Source organism: Protomyctophum parallelum (assembly GCF_964188405.1).
Source record: "Protomyctophum parallelum genome assembly, chromosome: 11".
In the NCBI taxonomy this organism is placed as follows: Eukaryota; Metazoa; Chordata; class Actinopteri; order Myctophiformes; family Myctophidae; genus Protomyctophum; species Protomyctophum parallelum.
Window position 1 is genome coordinate 27,286,863 of NC_139707.1, and position 19,716 is coordinate 27,306,578.

The window sequence follows — 19,716 nt, forward strand, 5'->3', positions numbered from 1 at the left end:
TCTTCTTGTTGTTGTTGATTTCCGGCAGTGTGCTGCCCTCCACTGGTCTTGTCATGCAGGAACTGCAGAACTGCCTCAGAGGTTAATTGGTGGTTCTCACTATGGCCAAATAATGAAGAAACTGAAAAGGACTCCACTCCTGCCTCTGCCATCCTTAAGAATAGGGCTTGTCTTTCTGTGTTGTACTCACTACACTCTAAGAAAACATGTTTCACTGTATCTGGCTTTCCACACTGGCAGAGCCCTGTGTCGTGCTTCCCAATGAGAAACAGGTTCTTGTTTAAGCCACAGTGCCCCAGCCTCAGTCTGCATAGCTTTACTGCGCCTCTGCGTGATGCTGCAGCTGTAATACAGAAGCATTCATTGTTCACTTTAGGTTGAACCTGAAAGTAATGCCTCCTCTTATCCTCCTTCTCCCATCCCCCTTGACACTCCATTATCAGTCCCTCTTTGCTCAGTCCCCTAAGTTCCAGTTGGACATCTACTTCCCTACTCAGGCTTCTCTTGGCAAGGAGGTCCACCCTCTCGCTTCCTTCTACCCCTGCATACCCTGGGACCCAACAGAGGGTTACCTCGCTCGCCGTCCCAATTCTGCCCATGGCACACAGAATTTCCAGCACTATGTCCGGACGGGCCTTGCTTTTGCCCCCTCTCAAGGCGTCTAGTGCTGCAGCAGAGTCAGAGGCTATGACCACCTCTCTCGGTCTCCCCTGTCCCACCCACCTTACTGCCCAAAGGATTGCTAGCAGTTCTGTGGTAAAGACTGAGCTATTGTCTCTCTACTCTACTCCAGCTCCTGCTGTTCAACATACACCCCAGTACTGCAGCCCTAGCTTACTGCGCCTTAGCCTCGATACCCAGGCTTTCATTTCGTCTGCGCGAAAGATGAAAGCCTGGAAAAAGCCGTGGGCTGAACCAGTCTAAAAGTGGGAGTCAACCCTTCCGGGTGGGCGTCGCTCTAAATGATGTGACGTAGCGCTGCACTAGGGGGGAGAGGAGGGGCCGGGGGTGACGGACAGATCGATGAGATCCAATCAGGGTGCGCGCATTTCTGAGGCGCGACCCACCCCTCTAGACCAGAAATGTCTCTGCTTAGGTCAGGCTAACTGCGCCTTAACCGCAGAGGCATTTCCCCCATTTCAACAAGCAGTGCTGGGACTGGGGACGTCCTAAAGGCCCCACAACACTGCCTCAGTGCCCTGGCCTGCAGGACGTCCAGCCGGCCCAGCACCGTCTTTGATGCGGCACCATATACAAAACTGCCATAGTCTATCGCCGATCTGATCATGGCCTGGTATATCAGTCTCAACGTCCCCCTGTCAGCTCCCCACTCACACCCGGCTATAGGCTTCGCAGGACATTAATAACCTTTCCACATTTCTCCACTATTTCACAGCCCAGGTCATTCTTTCTTCAAACCAGACTCCCAAGAACTTAAATACCTTCACCTTCTCCAGTGGAGACCCATACAGCTTCAGTCCAAGAGCAGGCAGCTTCCTTTTAAATCCAAAAATAACATATTTTTACTTGGGCGCTGATATCCTGAAGCCCCATGTATTGCCCCACTCCTCTACTTTCTGCAAGGTTTTTTGGACCTGTCCCATGATGTACTCTACATTGCGCCCCCTTTTCCAAATTGCTCCATTGTCTGCGAACAGGGACAGCCCAAACCCCCCTCCTATGCCAGCAAATATGTCATTTATCATTATGTTAAATAGCACTGGAGAGATTATGCTTCCCTGGGGGGTGCCATTCTCTATGCCTATACTTTTTTAGACATGACACCATCCACCCGGACCTGTATAGTTCTGTCCTTCAGAAAGTCTTGCACCCCGTTGAACATTCGGCCTCTTACCCCGTCATGCATTTTAATTAATAGTCCATCCTTCCACATGGCTAAATGCCCTCTTTATATATTGGTCCAGCAGTGCCACAGACTCCATTGTAGACCGTCCATTCTGGAATTCGACAAATAGTCCTCTGGACTATTTGTGTGTGTTCTGTTGTTTCATTTTATGTTTCTTGTTTTCTCAATTTTATTTTGAAGAGAAAAACAAATTATACGTTAGTACCCTGACCCTGACTAAATTAGCCTATAGTGACCTAAAAATAAATAACCGATCTGGCGATCTGCAAGCTCACAACGCGTGTGCTGCCTGCATGCACTAGTGTAACGGATCGGGGAGAGGCTATATGGGTAGCAACCGCAGTTTCATTAAAGAGGATATTTCCAGAGCACTTAACCTGGCTGCCAGTTATAGGTAAAGAAACGTTGAATATGTATGTGTTTGGTTCCAAAATACCCAGAGAATTACCTGCAGGAAAGTGAAGGCTCGTTTGAGAAATATAAGAACAATCAAAGCATTGATGTCCATTTATTGGAAACACCCAAGTTGAGCTCTTATCATCATCATCATCATCATCATACTATAATTCTAACAATGTCTGAGTGTGTGTCCGTGTGTGTGTGTGTGTGTGTGTGTGTGTGTGTGTGTGTGTGTGTGTCTGTCAGAAACAGTGCCGTAACTCCTTACTGCCTGCACCAATCACTCCCACTTTTCACACAGGCATTGAACATATGAATATGGAGGGCGTTTCGATTTGACACATTAATGATTATTAATTAATTTATTAGTCAATTACAAACGCACCCGGGCGCAGTACCCTTCACGGCCACAAGGGGGGGCAAATATCTCACAACGGGTAAGGACTTGATTAAAGCGCCAAACCGAAAGATAAGGAGGGACTTGGAAGCAAAGGAATGCCCATAGCAGATGTCCCATCATAGGGATGGATGCAGTGGAATTAGGAGTCCTAATTGGGGAGACCAATATTGGAAAATGGTCACAGGAAAAATGGAGAGACTGAATTAAGGACTAGTTGCACTGGAAAATGTATTTGGATGGCTGGTGCAAGGAGAAGTCACCACGCTAAATATCATAACTGAAGTTGTGGACATTGAAGTGATGCACATCAGCGTCGGAGAGGAACAGGCACTGTCATCAGTTACGCAACTTTTGGGAAATCGAATCCCTTGGAATCCACATGAAAGAAATGCATTCTGAGAAGGAAGACATGGCAGTGTATCCCAAGCCGTGCATATCCACGGATATCACAAGCCGTGCATATCCACGGCATCCACGGCTTCCCAAGCCGTGCATGCATGCCTATTCCCACTATAGGCTGAGGAAGAAATGCCACTTGACAGTTTTCAAATCAGCCTCATGGTGGCGCTACAACAGGCCAAGTTGCGTCTCTCTCTCTCACACACACACACACACACACACACACACACACACACACACACACACACACACACACACACACACACACACACACACACACAAGGAAGTTGGTCTTCCAATAGGCGGAGCGCCTCTCTTCACTTGAAACGGCAGAGTGCCAACAGTGAGTCACACGTTAGAGTCTAACGGTTAGACCTACAAACACGGCAGCATGTCTGTGGCTGATGTTGACAGTACGACACCTTAACTGTTATCCTAGTAGCCTACATCTGATCTGCTGTCCTGTCCCATCCAGGAGAAACGGATTTATACGGAATATACCGCTGACCAAATTCAAGACTCAACAAAACTCCGTCAAAGAATGACCAATAATCTGCCATGACGTGACGACGCACGGCACGCGTCTCTGTATAGTTGTGGATAAGTACTGTCTAAAATCCAATTTAAACCATTATAATTTCATTGAAAACCCCCGTCTGGTTCCATGCATGTGAGTGACTGATAATGTCCTTCTAAATGCGTGAAGGGGCCGTGGTTTTTCTTCAACTTTGTTCATCTTTTAAAAATATATTAAGAAAATATATTTATAAAAATATAAATATATTTATTTTATTTGGAAGTGAAATATCCATTTAAGGAAGACTGGACGTAATAGAATAACAAGAGAGGACAGCATTAGTTAAATGGACCATTATGGTCACTCGTGAATTCTTAATAAAATTAAAGAATAAATTGCATGGTGTGTACAGAATGTATATTGTATTAGGCTACGCATGGGGATTGAACCCGTGCTAAGATTGGCAGGGCTGTTGCGGGCTGTGTCTTGGCTGGGGGCTACACATGCATGTAGCCAAGTCAGTGGTTCCCAAAGTGGTGTCTGGGGACACACTCAGGGGTCCTTCAGGGAGTTCCAGGGGGTCCCCAGCTAGTTTGGAACCAAATGGACCCTATATGGTTCTGTAACTCTGAGAGTTTACAAATGGAACCAAATGGACCCTAACTAACAGTGATTTTACATAATAAATTGGGGAGATAGAAATGCCATTAATGCATGTCAAACTGGGGGTCCTTAATTGAAATTAAACGGGTTGAGAATCACTCTGCAGGGGTCCCTGGCATATATTTTCAAATGGGGTCCGCGGGCTGATTAGTGTCAATTTGGGGGTCCTTGACATGCTCCTGCATCTTTCTTGAGTAGGCCTACATCCACATATAGTATAGAATATAGAGGCTTTTCACAATCACATTATAGCAGTTGAAAGTGTGATTTGTTTGGACAGATGTTTGTTTCAAATGACTTCATAAAGTGTCAGTGCAGTGTCCAGTGCTTGAAAAAAAGTAAATAAAAATAAATAAATAAATGAAACAACCCATGTCATGTATAAGGCTATAAAAAATTGAATAACATGACAATCAAATAGTCTACCATGGGCAATTGGGAATGATTGATAAGTATATGCAGTCCAAGTGAAAAACTGATAGACCTGAACACATGCAGGCTGAGTGATTATGTGCAATACAGCTGCAGTGAATGAATAGCCAACCTGCAGGTGTAGAGAACAGAATGCTTCCAGGTTAGGCTGGCCTTTTCTTAGCTCAAACATTTGCACTGTGTCCTTCTTTCATCTGTTGTTTAACAGCTGATGATGTGGTGGCTGGTGGGATGGGTGGAAGAGAGTGAGCAAGCTATCTGTGTATATGTAATAAGCATGTATCTCACATAATCCAGACGGGAATGTTCAGTAGAGAAGGCAGGTGCCTGGTCCTCAAAAACTGCCCAACACTTGGCAAGGAAACAGTCACATGTCTCAGGATTACCTCCATAACGCTCAGGGTGATGAATGTGGGACCCCTGGGTGGGCAAGGCATGGGTAGGAGTCAGAGATGGCAGAGTACATGCATGTCACAGGTGTGAGCACTGATAGACCTGGGCTTACTGGTGGCTTGCAAAACTCTTCCTGCTGGGTCCAACGTGGTTGGATTATTATGTCAAGGGTGGTTTTCAAGTAGGGCCCAAATGCAAGGAAGTCAGGATCTTAAAAGGAAGTCTTTATTCAACAAAGGTTTGCAGGAGCGCAACACTAGCAAACATAAAACAGACTTGGAACTCAGGTGAGGTGACAATACAATAATCCAACAAGGATTGTTTGGGGAAAACAAGACACAGGTGAGATTTAGGCCCAATTCCAATCCGCTCCCTTGCTGACTCAATGAGCCCTCATGTGAAGTCTGAGCGTTTATGTATAGGAACAACAGGAGCCCCATGGGGCCCTATCTGCCAGAGGTGGAGACGCCCAGTATGCAAAAATGCTAGCATGTTGGCATGACTCCATTTTAGGCAGCCTGCCTAGCTTAGTAGGTAGAGCTCTCGCCTTTGCAACACAAGGTCATGGGTTCAAATTTGTCATCGCCAGCTCAGCGTATGTGTCTTCTACAATACCCTGTCACAATTACATGGTCTTCTTATTCTCAAGTTCAGTCATATTCTTCTTATTGCTTATTGCCTTCCTGCTTGGTCCAACCTTATTGCTGATGGAAGCTATATTGTTTTTTTATAATTGCTTCTAAAAATAATATATATTTTTTAAAAGCTATGGTAACCGTTAGACGACAGACGAGAGGCCCTCTGTTGCCATGTTTCCTGTGTCTCTTCCTGCCCAACGAGAACTGCACTTCAGTGGAACACGCAGGTGAATAGCCAACAGGGAATAATACCACATGATAAGCACCCTGACTGTGGTGTGACATAGTGCATTGAGGTGAGCAATGATGATCTGGCTATAGGTGCAGACAGCGGTCACGTAGGTCGCTAGACGAGATATGTTTTATTTTGTATTATTATTTCATAATATGGAAATGGGATGTCAGAACAGGTCAGCTCCATATATGGAGAATTAAGGGTTTGATGAGGTCATGTTGTACGTGTCATGAAGTGAGATGTAGAGTTACTGGCCTGCTCCATATATGCAGATCTAGGTGATGATCCAGTCTTCTCCATGTATGGCTATCCAGGGTTTGATGAGGTCACTGGTGTCATGATCTTCATATATGGAGACGGCCATATATGGAATGTGTCACGAGCCGTGACGGACATGAAATGCAGGTTTTCATAGTAAACCGTGACCTACGGTCGTAACAACACTAGCCTACATGTTTAAGGCAGTGGTGCTAAGGTTCACTCTGATGATACATCAGAAGCCACTGGTTATTTACTGCAATTTCCATATCTCTGCATATTTAGAACTCACACTGTCATTGGCATGCTTTGTGAAGCCCCTCCACTCGTTATCGGAGAACCAGGGTTTGCGAAAGTAACCTTGAATAATATGTTTCTGTTTTGCCAATACTTACCTTGGGGATCGAGGTTGGGACGACTTGCCCCGTTGTTTTGATACAATGATCGGGCGTGGGTGAGTTTCTCAACTTGTTATTGACTTTCCCAACTTGACATTTCTGAGGGCCGCGTCCTGCAGACTTTCCCAACTTATTTGACCTTTCTGATCACATTTCTGATCATCATATCTCACGCTAGAGTTCATAATAAGTCTCATCTCGGTGCCCGACACATTGAGATATTTTCAAGTGTGAACTAGGCAGAATAAAATGTATACGTCTACAAAACATCCACGATACACAGCATACCTAAAATAGCGGTACTTTCCCCTTGCATAATATGCAGCTAAGTTTCAATTCTCCAGAAAGTCCTTGAACACACACACACGACACGCACACACACGCACGTGCGCGAGAGAGAGAGGATCAGAGAGAGTGAGCGCAAGAGAGGAAGACAAAAGTGAGAAAGAGAGAATAATTTACGGTTTAAAAATAATTTAAGCCCAATTAAAAAAAAGGCTGACAGCTGCGGAGTCATCTCTCATATTCACCACCGTTAGGTAAGACCTTACTGTCTTCATCGTGTTCATGATTTGTCGCATTACACGGTTTAACCACTCACTGTAAAACCTGTTCTTAGCGGATGCGAGTTACAACTATACTTGGGCGGACTTCTTTTTTCATCTACCGCACATCAGTGGTTTTCAAAACTTTTCACGTCAAGGTGCATAATTAATTCAGCATTTGAGCCACGGACCACCGAGATTTAGCCTCTCAGACCCCAATCTTATGATTATGTCCACAATTCCATTCCATGCTGTAGGCCTATTGATGTTGGTACCTTCCCTGAAGAAGGCTTACAGCCGAAACATTGATTTTCTGTCTAACTCTGCGTCCTAAATAAACATTGGCACTTAGGGTTAGGGTTAGCCATGATCAGCGTGTGCGTCCACTTTCTTGTTTATCTCTCCATGATAGGAGAGATAACAGGCAAACGATTAACAATTATTCTACATTCTCTAATTGTGTGGACTTCTTGTAAATTAACTAATGCAGATGTTTAACAGTAATTTAACTCAAATATGAAACCAAATAGACCTGTCAATTTACACTATCAAGAGTTAGAAATCTACTGTATAAGGGTCCATTTGCTTACCAGCTCATTTAGCTGTAGGCTACTGGGGGACCACCTGGAACCCCCTCAATGACCACTGTGTAACTCAGTCTCTCAGTTAAAGGTATATTCAGTTATTTCACTCAAAAAACCTTAGGTTCGTTTTTGGCTGGGACCTAAGCCTTTCATCCAATCAGGATAGAGAGCCAAAAACGAAACCTAAGGTTTTTTGACCCCCAGGGGTTAACTGGGGACAGGGAGGAACTCCTTATATGGTCAGCACACTCTATAGTAGAGAGGATTATCACAACAAAACAAAAAAATAAGTGATATTTGAATTAAGTGAAATCACTGAATATACCTTTAATAAATAAGCGTTGAGTATTTAGATTGTGGTTTCAGACCAGTATAGCCTACATTTCAGCCTACATTAATAGTTGAGTTGCTTTCCACCTTTTTCATGTCAAGAACCACCAGTCTGATATGCATTCATGCCACGGATGAATCCTCAGTGTTAATTTAACTCTGAGAGTGTACAAATGGATCCGTAATAATGGTTCATTTGGTTCCATTGTGTACACTCTCAGAGTGACAGACCCACTAGTGGTCCCCGGACCTGACGTTGAGAACCAGTGTTCTCTAGACAGTCAAGGTCAAGTTCTTATAACCCTCCTTAAAGAGCTTCAAAAGGCCTCTCTCCCAGACAAGTTTAACATGAGAAGAACATCTCTATCATGTTTGCAAACTTTCATTCGAAAAACACAAAGACAGTGTGATCACCTGATTAGTCTCACATACGAAAAACTAATTTAGAAGCAATGCATTGTGGAATTTCCACAATGCATAATTTCCACAATTAACAATCAGAATATTAACATGCAGGCCTGGTATGTATTGTTTAAAGTCTGCCAGGCTTCCTGTTTATCTGGAAGCCTGCCAAGCAGCTGTTTATCTTTGCATGTACTGCCAATAACTTCCTGTTTATCTTTGTGTATAGTATAACTATAACTATGATCAAGGTTTGATTTGAACAAACAAAATCTTAAAGTGGCATTTTCTTAAAGTGGCACTATAACCTTAATGGATACAATGTAATTTTATCCAATCTGTATGAGTAAACACAATATACAATTGGGGTGGTTACCGGGAATGATCAAACTCAGTGGATTTCAACCCTTTTTCACATCAAGGTCCGTTATTTTATTCAGCATTTCAGCCACGGACCACCATTTGATGAGATACAGTAGCCTCTCAGGACCAAAACTTTAAATATTTTGCCTGTTGGTTGGTTAACCCATTCATGACGGGAACCCCTTTTGGTGTTTTAAGCATTATGTTATACTTTAGCTATTGAAAAATCGTAAAAATGTGTCGCAAATCTTTGAATATATATTATTTCAGAGTGATCATTTTAACTTTAACCCCCTCTGGTGGAGGCTTAGCCCCCCCTCAAAACAAGCCCAATTGACTGACTTCTATGTAAACCAAGATTCATTAGCCCCCCCATAGCACCCCCAGTCACAATTTTCTGGAGCCGTCGCTGCTCGTGCATGTGAAACTTTCTTTCTTGTCAGTTCTCAGTTCTCATTCCTTAGTGAACTTCCCACCACAATGGCCAACTACTGCTGCCATTGGTCTTCAACTCGGGGGGAAATCTCCTTACACACACATCATCCTTCTGAGTGTTATGATTTCATCATAACCAATGTATAGATATGTCAAGAGTCAGCTAAAATATCCCCCCCCTTGGTTAAAAGTACAAGGTGTGCATAACTGCATACAGGCTAGTGCCTTTGAAGTTGTTGCACCAGTTCTGTAGAAACTAATGTTGACCCTAAAGGTCGAGGTCTTAACTTGAAAGCAAATACCAAATGTTCCATTCTAAGTGCCGATTCATACTCCTATTTTACCGCTGTTTCGGCGCTGTAGCCGAAATGATTTCGGCTCGTCAGAAATTTTCAGTAGCACCGAAGAGCCGACTTTAGGACAGTACCCCTGTCTGCTTCTTTGTCTTTAATTTGTTGATGAACAGGTGGAGACAATGGAGTTCGTCAACCATGCTCAGGCCAGCCGTCTGCTACGAGACAAGTTTGTGGTGGTGTTGGGAGACTCCAGTGAGTACAGTCACACTTTAAAGTAGATAGATGTATTTAAAAAGATTTTGACATTTTCTTTTGTCCTTATTCGCCTACTGCAAATTCTGTGCATCTCAGATTGCACCGCTTGCGCTGGTAAAAGTCAAAGCGCAACACCCGAGCGAAACCAAACATAAAATGACCACTCATCCCTCTCCAACATTAAATTTTAACTACTGTTGTTGAAAAGTATATTTAGTCTTAGTTCTAGTCATCATTAAGCCCGCTGTCCTCTCCCCCACCGCACCATGACAATTAAGAGAGTGCAAACGCGACTACAGAAAGACCCACTAAGGTACAATATCCAAGAGAATGCAATGCAAGCTAATATATAATGACTGATTTCTTGTTTTAGTCTACAAACTCAACACTGCACCACTTGTGTTTGTGTACCTCAGTCCAGAGGTCAGTGTACAAGGACATTGTTCTCCTGCTGCAGAAAGACGAGTTCCTGAGCCTAGAGCAACGGAAGACCAAGGTAACTGACACCCGAACGTACATGTACGTTTATTGTCTCTGTCTGAGGTTAGAGCAAATGAAGAGCAAGTTAACTGACACCCGAACGTACATGTACGTTTATTGTCTCTGTCTGAGGTTAGAGCAATTGAAGAGCAAGGTAAATGAAAGCGGTCCAGATTTTCTCTCTCTCTCCCCCCACACATGTATATCTTTCGACCGCCATGCGCCTTGCATTTTCAGGGCGAGCTGAGCTTCGAGCGGGACAACCTGTTGGAGGGAGGCGATCTGGACCGCATGCACAACGGTATAGATTACCATGAGGTGCGACAGTACCGGACGCAGAGGCACCATGTCCGCTTCTACTTCCTGACACGCATCTACTCGCCCTACGTGAAGTGGATCCTCAACACGTTCCACCACGGCCTCAAACCCAACATGGTGATCGTCAACTCCTGCCTCTGGGACATCTCCAGGTCAGTGTGCAGGGTTGATATAGACTAGTGTCGCAAAGGGGCACGGTGGCTCAGTTGGTAGTGCTGTCGCCTCACAGCTAGAAGGTCCTGGGTTCGATTCCCGCTCGGGGCGCTGTGGGTGCTGGCGGCATGTTTCCTCCTCCGCGTCATCAGTGCCCATACCCGAAGGCAGGGTTGGCGAAAGGGCCTTTCTGTGTGGAGTTTGCATGTTTTCCCCGTGTCCCCTAGGGTAGGTACCCTCACAAAAACATGCAGTAATCCTGGTCTCTAAACTGCCTCCCCCTGGCCAGCCGGGGCGCCTGATGGAGGGGAAACGAACTGGTTGGAATAACGTGTTCCTTCCACGCGCTATGTCCAACCAGGGAAACTCCCCCCTGTCAGGTGTAAAGGAGCAACTTGGACACTCAAGCATGAAGGAAGCATGAGTCAAGTCTGTTGCTCTCCCCAGGTTGGCGGAGGGTGTGTAGAGCCCAGGATCACATTAGATGATTGACACAGGGGTGAAAAATGGGTTACAAAATCGTGGGATAAAAAAAATATAATAAAAAAAAGACTAGTGTCGCAGTCCTGCCCCCTACCAGGGACCAAGAAATGATTCCCCGTTAATTTTCCTCATAGACATTTCAAAATGTATTTAAAGACCTTTTAAGCCTCGTACAAAGCCAACTCGAGTTGTGACAAATCATAACAACAAACACAATTTTTCGGGCCGAACAAATAATTAGAAAGACTTATTTTGTTGTTTTTCTTCTTTGTAAATATTTGTTTGGCCCAAAATGTTGTGTTTGTTGTCATGATTTGTCACAACTCGAGTTGGCTTTTTCTGTGGCCTAATCATCTTTAAATAAATAATTTTTGAAATGTCTATGGGAAAAATGAATGAGGGATTCACTTCTGGTCCTAGCGTCGTCATGTAAGGGGGCGGGACTGCGACGCTCTATAGCCTCGCGTATAGCCCAGTGGTTCCCCCATAGGACCCCCATAAGAGAAGATTTCTTACGGCACCAGCAGTGATTCTCAAGCATTTTAATTTCGAGGACCCCCAGTTTGACATGCATTAGTCTACGGACCTCCATTTAAGGACATTTCTATATTTGAGACAACTACTATGTCTTCCTAATTCTTTTCCATAACAACCACAGTTTGGGAACCACTAGAGGGAACTACTACTGTTTGTGTTCAAGAATGTCTTGGCAAATGTGAACGGAAATAAAGAGTGTGTGAGTGTGTGTGTGTGTGTGTGTGTGTGTGTGTGTGTGTGTGTGTGTGTGTGTGTGTGTGTGTGTGTGTGCATGCATGTGTGTGTCTAATCAGAGTGGTTTATTGAAAATACGTGCACGAGAGAAGAAAGAATTGCCATACAAAGCAATCGATGAACAGTACAGTAAAGTGTAAAGTGATCATCGGGTTTTATTCTAGTCTATTAGCTGAATCCATCACGTCTTTACCTCCTCTTTATACAGAGGAGATTGCACAACCGAGATTGCCCCAGACACGGAGACGTTCCGATGTCTGGGCCAGTTCTTCTCCACAATAACAGATCAATCTGAACATTAGGAACTGCCAGGAGATCTTGCAATATGGCCTTTGCAACGTGGCCAGGAAAGTTAGTTGCGCCCTGGCTCCAGCCAAACGGTTACACATGCACACATGAGGAGAAATACAGAGATCATAACAACACATCAGTGGTACCCAGAACACATAACCAAAGTATATTGATACTGTACTTTGGTTGGGTTACAATAGCCCACATGTCAATTGAATCTACAACCCTTATATATATTGTACATTCTATATTGTTTATTCCATAACGTGTGTGTGTGTGTGTGTGTGTGTGTGTGTGTGTGTGTGTGTGTGTGCGCGTATTCAGGTATAACGCTAACTGGCAGCAGGGATACATAGAGAATCTGGACCTGTTCTTTGGGGGTCTAAAAACCGTGCTGCCACAGGAGAGCCTGGTGATGTGGACTCTCACCATGCCCGTCAGCCAGACCATCAAGGTTGGCGCCCTGCTTCGTCAGGTATACAACAGACATATACATACATACGTGTTACACAACTACTAAGTAGCAATGTGTTAGACTTGGAAAATTACAAAAGTATTGGCATCAAAATATAGCCTAGTTTTTACTTTTGGTATTTTAAGTACACTTTGATGCCAATACTTTTGTACTTTCACTCAAGCACACGTTGAACACTTTTACTTGGAACGGAGCATTTCTACATTGCAGTATCATTGATACTTTTTACTTAAGTAAAAACACGTGCATACTACATTTTTTCCACCACCGCTGCTCAGATGGCGTACCGGCCTCTGGAGTGGGACGTGTGTACGGCCAACCAGTTCAGCTGGCGTTGGGCTAAGTGGTACAATGTGGACGTGCTGGACCTGTACTCACGCTTCACCGACCGGCCGTGGCAGCGCGCGGGAGATGGCGTACACTGGAACCACCTGGCCCACCGCACCATCACCACGCTCATCCTGGAGCGAGCCGCAGAGGCCTGGGGAGGCACTGAAGGTAAGTAAGTAAGCCTTGCCGAGCCATGAGGCCCATAGGGCTGCAGGAGCCTATCTGCTGTTTCTGTAGCGTGAGGCAGCTTGTTGTACAAGTACACCCCCTGAACATGACGCTAGTATGTCGCATTGACTTACCCTAAATCCAACCCTTGATGCTGAGGCACTGGGTCCCATATTTTAGTCTTTGTATAGACCAATTATTTGTTTACAAACATTGGGACTTTTTCACCCAGTAGTATGTATAGCGTGTGGGGGGAACACGTTATTCCAACCAGTTATTTTACCCTCCCCCGGTTGGCCAGGGGGAGGCATGTTTTTTGTAAGGGTATACCTACCGTAGGGAACACGGGGAGAACATGCAAACTCCACACAGAAAAAGATGATGATGATGCTAGTGATGATGATTCTGATGATGATGTCTGTCTATCCTCAGATTACTTTTCGTCAGATGACTTTTGTTCAGACGACTTTCCTTCCTTCGGAGGCATCATCCATGGGTGTGGCTTCCATGGCAACGCAGACCCCGGTGGATTCTTCTCCATCCGCTCAGCAGAAGGTATAAACAACAGAGTCTTCCCCGTTATATCCTCCATCACTGTCTAGTTTATAGTTGCGATGACTCACTCCATGCTAGCCAAGAACACACACAGACTAAACATGATGACACTGTTCCCACCCAGCAGAACTCGCATCTCCTCCAGTGGACTCCCCAACTTCCCTTCCCTCCTTGGCGAGTACGGCTGGGACGGACAGCATGGGAGGAGGGATGGCCGACTCCTTGGGGGGTACGGCTGGGACGGACGCCATGGGAGGAGACACGGCCGACTCCTTGGGGGGTACGGCTGGGACGGACGCCATGGGAGGAGACACGGCCGACTCCTTGGGGGGTACGGCTGGGACGAACAGCATGGGAGGAGGAACGGCCGACTCCTTGGGGGGTACGGCTGGGACGGACGCCATTGGAGGAGGAACGGCCGACTCCTTGGGGGGTACGGCTGGGACGGACGCCATTGGAGGAGGGACGGTTGACGGCTTAAAACCAGTCTCCACCTCCAGTCGTGCCATCAACGGCGAATGCACCGCCACCAAAAAGTACACTATGCATTTTCCTTTTGCCTTTTTGGACAAAATGAGCATTGCACACTATCCATGTTGCATTGCACACTATCTTTTGTACTAAAAAGGGGAAATTAGCATATTGTTGCTCTCAGGCAACCTCTTCTCTCCATATTTGAGCGACACGCTTTGACCTTGTAGATCTGTTACTGTGTATGTGTGTGTGTGTCTACACTCTACAGTATCAAGGAGAATGGGCCAGAGAGAACAGAGCTTGAGGAGAATGGGGTGCTGAAAACAGTCCCTATCAATGGTAAACACACCCACAGAAGATCCTCTACTGGCAAATGAGTTTTAGGCACCGTACGGTATCTAACCTACAATGCTATAACTTAAACCTCTTTAAGCATTTAAAGAAGAATTCCGAACCAACCGTTTTCTTACCTTAATTCATCTGATGTTACTACTATGTCCAAGAACGAGTGGTGCAGTGCAGGTGGAACATTACATAGCTCGCTCCCCGCAATCAGTGAGGCCTCCTGAACCAAGTGGAACAAACGTTAGGTTCCGTTGGACAGGAGACATTGCAAATAAAGTAAACAATGTTGCTCTGGTTCCTCCTCAACCGTTGAGAAAGTTCACAACCCTCTAGCAACCACAACCCCCTACCATATAGTGTATTCATTCATTCATTAATTCATTCATTCATTCTATCACTACTTGGATCAGACTTGGCTTGATTATGGAGTGCCACAATTTTTGTATTTTTCCAGTTTTTCATGTGTCTATGAGGTGACAGTACTTCATTAGACACCCTGGAGTCGTTTTTATGTGCAATGGTGTATTAATTTTGTTTTTAGGGTTTCTTCCTGGAGGATGAACCCTTGACAGTCAAACGGGCCAATGAAATATAGTGACATCACACTATCAGCCCCTCCCCTAACCCCTCCCCCTTTATCATAAAACTACAGCTGTGCGGCTTCACCCACAGCTGTAGTGGGTGGTGACCAGGCAAACCAGGCATACTTAATGAACTGGTGGGCGTGTCCACATAAAAGCATGATTTTAACAAATACTGTACTGTACTGTACAGACAGACATGCTGCAGGTCCCAGCGCTGAGGATATTTTAGAAAGCTAATTATGTTTTCAGAAAGGGTCTTCATTGACTTCAAAATACATAACTAATTTATACAAAATAAATCTCCAGCATACATCAACGCTGCCTGTGTAGTTTTTGGTGTAAGTGTCAAAATAACGTTTGTTTAAATTGAAAGAAATTACACTATATGACTTTAACTATGTCATTTCACTTTACATTACTTCAGAGCCTATTAAACCGAAACCGAAGCCGAGGCCATCCTGTGGACAGAAAGCAGGTAAGAAACGCAATCCTTTAAATCAGAGGTTCTGGGGGATATGGGGACCCCCAGGGGTCCATTGGGGACTCCCCAGCAAATGTAGTTAATGTAGCACTGCATCACAATAATCTTAACCACTTATATGTTAATTGGCTATGCAAAAATAGCAGATCTACAAGCTCCAAGCGTGTCACTTCGTGCCACGCTGCAAGCTTGTACATTTGCTATATTGTTTTAAATATTTTTTAGCAAAAACAAATGTCTAAAATGATTAGACCCTTTTGAAGTCCTCAATAAATATGGGGGTACTTGGCACAAAAAAGGTTTTGAGAGCCACTGGTTTACTGAACACTGTTCCTCCTTAAACAGAGCCTTCCGGGTCACACTACTACGACCGTGAAGGGTTCACCGAGGACTCCGTCACCACCACACACCATCAGTTCATCCTAGGCTACCTCAGCTTTGACGGGGATGAGCCACCACCGCCACAAACACCCCCCCACCATCGCAGACCACCTGCGCACAGCGTGGCAGCCATGCATGGTGAGTTTGCACTAGTAGGGCTGTGTCAATCTTCTGCTATTTGATTCCGATTCTCGGGGTCACGATGCAATTAAAAATCGATTTGTCAAATCAAAACGATTCTTGATTCGATTCCGATTCAATAAGAAAAACTATTGAAAACTATTTAAAATTTAAGAATTCTCATTAAAAATAAATTAATCTATTCTCATTAAAAAAAAAGAAATCCCAATCAGTTTCATCTAAAACAAATCAGTCATGTCGTGACACAGGGCCTACTGACGTCTAGTTAGGCCATTGTCAATACTAGTCATTGAAAACATGTACAAAGCATCACTACTTCATGTTGGTACAGTTAGCATGTTTATAACAACCAGTATTCATCACAGTATCCATGCATGTTTATAACAACCAGTATTCATCACAGTATCAGAGTAAACATGCATCATATTTAGAACAAGCAGTATAATATTCATCACGGTATCACAGTAAACATGCATGTTTAGAACAAGCAGATTCATCACGTTATCACGGTAAACACACAGACTCTTGTCGAACATATAGTGTGCTGAGGATGGAACACATCTTACCTATATGGTGATTTTAGAATGGCACTGCTCTAACAAGGACACCTGTGTCACTCAATGAGGTGCCGCCGTGCCAGCGTGCCGCCCACTAATCAATAAGAAATGCCCTTACTGAAGGATAAATTGGATAAAAATTGGTATCCCGAATCAAAATGTATTGTAAAGGTAAACGGAATTAAAAGATCAGCTGTAAAGTGCGGGACAAGCACAATGTGTGCCCCAAAAACAACAATATAAATACCTGAGTGTATATACAATAATACAAAAAAAAAAAAAAAAAAACATTATACATTGCAGTGAGTCGGTCTATCTCGGTTTGGCCAGGAGCACCACCCAGTGGGAAAAAGGTGGAATAACAAGTGACGCTTTAGGGTGAGTGTACTGTACTGTTATGTCCTCCACAATGGAGTAAAAGTACAATATTTGCCTCTGAGATGTAGTGGAGTAGAAGTAATGAAGTATTGAACATTGGAAATACTCCACTAAAGTAAAAATACCTCAAAATTGTACTGCATTCTACAGAGTCACACAAAAGCATCAGTTTCGAGCTTGTAGATCTGCTGCTTTTGCTGCTTTTGAATTTGAATCCTCATGGCTCGGCAAGGTTACTTACTTTATCTTGTCCAAAACATCCAAGGAAGAGAAAGGGGGTGCATACGTTGGTTAGACATACCAAAAGTCCTACAGTCATTAGTCCGACAAAACCTGTGCTGTGGGTTAAAAATCACCCGTGGCTCCAGACATGCGTGGCGGGTTAACAGGTTAAAAACCACCCCTGGCTTCCTGTGAGGTTAGGCCAGGTTTGGGGAGGGCGTACACTGCACTCGGCAGGCTTCCTTGTGTTCTACACACAAAAATATGTTGTTTGAACCAGAATTTTGTATGAAAACAAAATGTCTTTCTTCCAAAGAATTTACAATAATCTGAATTGATGTAGCCTCGCGTAGCCAGACAATACAACTTGCATTGCAACGGTTAGATTCGTCTAGCTACGCAAGGCTAAAATAGGTTAGTAGTAGTTAGTAGATAGTAGGTTAGGTTTAACAGAATTGAAAAAAATAAATCATCTTCAGATTTGTGTTCTACACACCAAAATGTGTTTTTTGATTTTCAAAAAAGAAAAGTACAGCCTGCCTTACAGAACCAGTGACGTAAAAAGGTGCGTGTGTCTCTTTCTCATGCTCTCCTGGTGCACTTTGTTCTGTCCTCAGGGTTCAGATACAGACTGTACTGCCTGCCGCCTCACATCATCACTTTGTTCTGTCCTCAGGGTTCAGATACAGACTGTCTCACATCATCACTTTGTTCTGTCCTCAGGGTTCAGATACAGACTGTCTCACATAATCACTTTGTTCTGTCCTCAGGGTTCAGATACAGACTGTCTCACATCATCACTTTGTTCTGTCCTCAGGGTTCAGATACAGACTGTCTCACATAATCACTTTGTTCTGTCCTCAGGGTTCAGATACAGACTGTCTCACATCATCACTTTGTTCTGTCCTCAGGGTTCAGATACAGACTGTCTCACGTCATCACTTTGTTCTGTCCTCAGGGTTCAGATACAGACCGTCTCACATCATCACTTTGTTCTGTCCTCAGGGTTCAGATACAGACCGTACTGCCTGCCGCCTCACATCATCACGTCTGCTTCCCAGAGAGGATGGAACAACAAACAACGGAACAACGCCTACGTGATCCGCAACTGCAAAACCAAGAGACTGCACTGATGCAAGCTGTCATATCGTCTCTGTCGGCTGGAAGCCTCATATTATGTCAAAACTAAGTTTAAATTGAAAAACATCAAAAGTAGCAGTAACACATGTTACCGCAGTGACATTTGTTGATCTCCATCTCTTGGAGCGGTGAGCCGCAGCCAAGGAGCCACTGGTGAGTTGCAGCCAGGCCGCACTCGGGAATCATTTCGATTAGTTGATTTGAACCCCCAATCCAACCCATTGATGCTGAGTGCCAAGCAGGGAGGCATTGATTGGGTAAAATTCGGTAAAATCACAAATGTTTTCACTACGCAATGAAATTCGTACTTTGCCAAGTTCCACCAGAGGTGTCATTTCTAGTGGTCACAAACATGTCCCCCATTTCCAGAATAGCAAAACTAGTGGACTACAAGCTCTAACAATATGAATACTTTCACTAACATTTTGAATATTTCACTTTCAAAACATTTTTGGGTAATTTTATCGTCTACTCTGGCTTATGTGAACAGTACACCTGGACCGTTTCTAAGTTGCTACAGTAGATTCAGTATTTACATATTTGATATTAATTTTAGCTGCTACGCACTCTTCCTATACAAACCCATTGTAACTTCACATAAAGCAATAAGCATCAAAGGGTGTGAGGTTACATTGTATTTTATAATGGCTGAGAGGCGTGGTGAGGCATGATGCAACGCATTGTGAGCTTGTAGATGTGTTCTTTTCCAAAGATTTTTATAGGTCTACATTAAGAAAACTTGAAATGAGACATTCTGTATAATGAGTAGGCCTACTTTTACTGTGGACTTTTACTTGTAATAGAGTATTTTTTTATATTGCAGTATTTATACTTAAGTAAAACATTAAGAGTATTTTTTCCACCACTGCTGTTTACAGACTCAGGTTGATGACGGGTTTAGGTGTTTATAAAAGATAAATGTGTAAAAGAAAAGAAAGCCACTATTAGAATTTTTGTTGTATTATTTTTGGGATACTACTGTCACAAATATTATTCTGTGCTTACTGGTGGAGTTGGAGGGAAGTGGGGTAGAATTTTGATACACAAAAAAATACAAATGTAAAATCTAATTTCTGATGTGCATGCATAATGAAATATTACAGTGCTCAATAAACATAAACAAATCAATGGTTCTCAAACCTTTCTTTTTTTTGCTTCAGTAACCCCTTTTTGATTATAC

General features: G+C 43.9%; 1 protein-coding gene across 3 annotated transcripts; it reads left to right on the top strand.

The window, feature by feature from the left end:
- The first annotated feature begins 7,012 nt into the window (after window positions 1-7,012).
- On the top strand, window positions 7,013-19,531 carry fam113 (family with sequence similarity 113). Of its 3 annotated transcripts, XM_083776094.1 has the most exons (12): window positions 7,013-7,138; window positions 9,725-9,806; window positions 10,226-10,305; window positions 10,527-10,759; window positions 12,630-12,780; window positions 13,059-13,278; window positions 13,711-13,833; window positions 13,961-14,369; window positions 14,576-14,646; window positions 15,661-15,711; window positions 16,063-16,236; window positions 18,355-19,531. In XM_083776094.1, the coding sequence occupies exons 2-12, from the start codon at window positions 9,734-9,736 to the stop codon at window positions 18,495-18,497; spliced, it is 1,728 nt and encodes a 575-aa protein (XP_083632220.1). In that variant the 5' UTR covers window positions 7,013-7,138; window positions 9,725-9,733; the 3' UTR covers window positions 18,498-19,531. The 3 variants fall into 3 exon arrangements, with proteins under 3 accessions (XP_083632220.1, XP_083632221.1, XP_083632222.1); XM_083776095.1 differs by lacking the exon at window positions 7,013-7,138 and having other exon boundaries at window positions 9,463-9,806; window positions 18,402-19,531; XM_083776096.1 differs by lacking the exons at window positions 7,013-7,138; window positions 14,576-14,646; window positions 18,355-19,531 and having other exon boundaries at window positions 9,463-9,806; window positions 16,063-16,120.
- The last annotated feature ends 185 nt before the right edge of the window (window positions 19,532-19,716 follow it).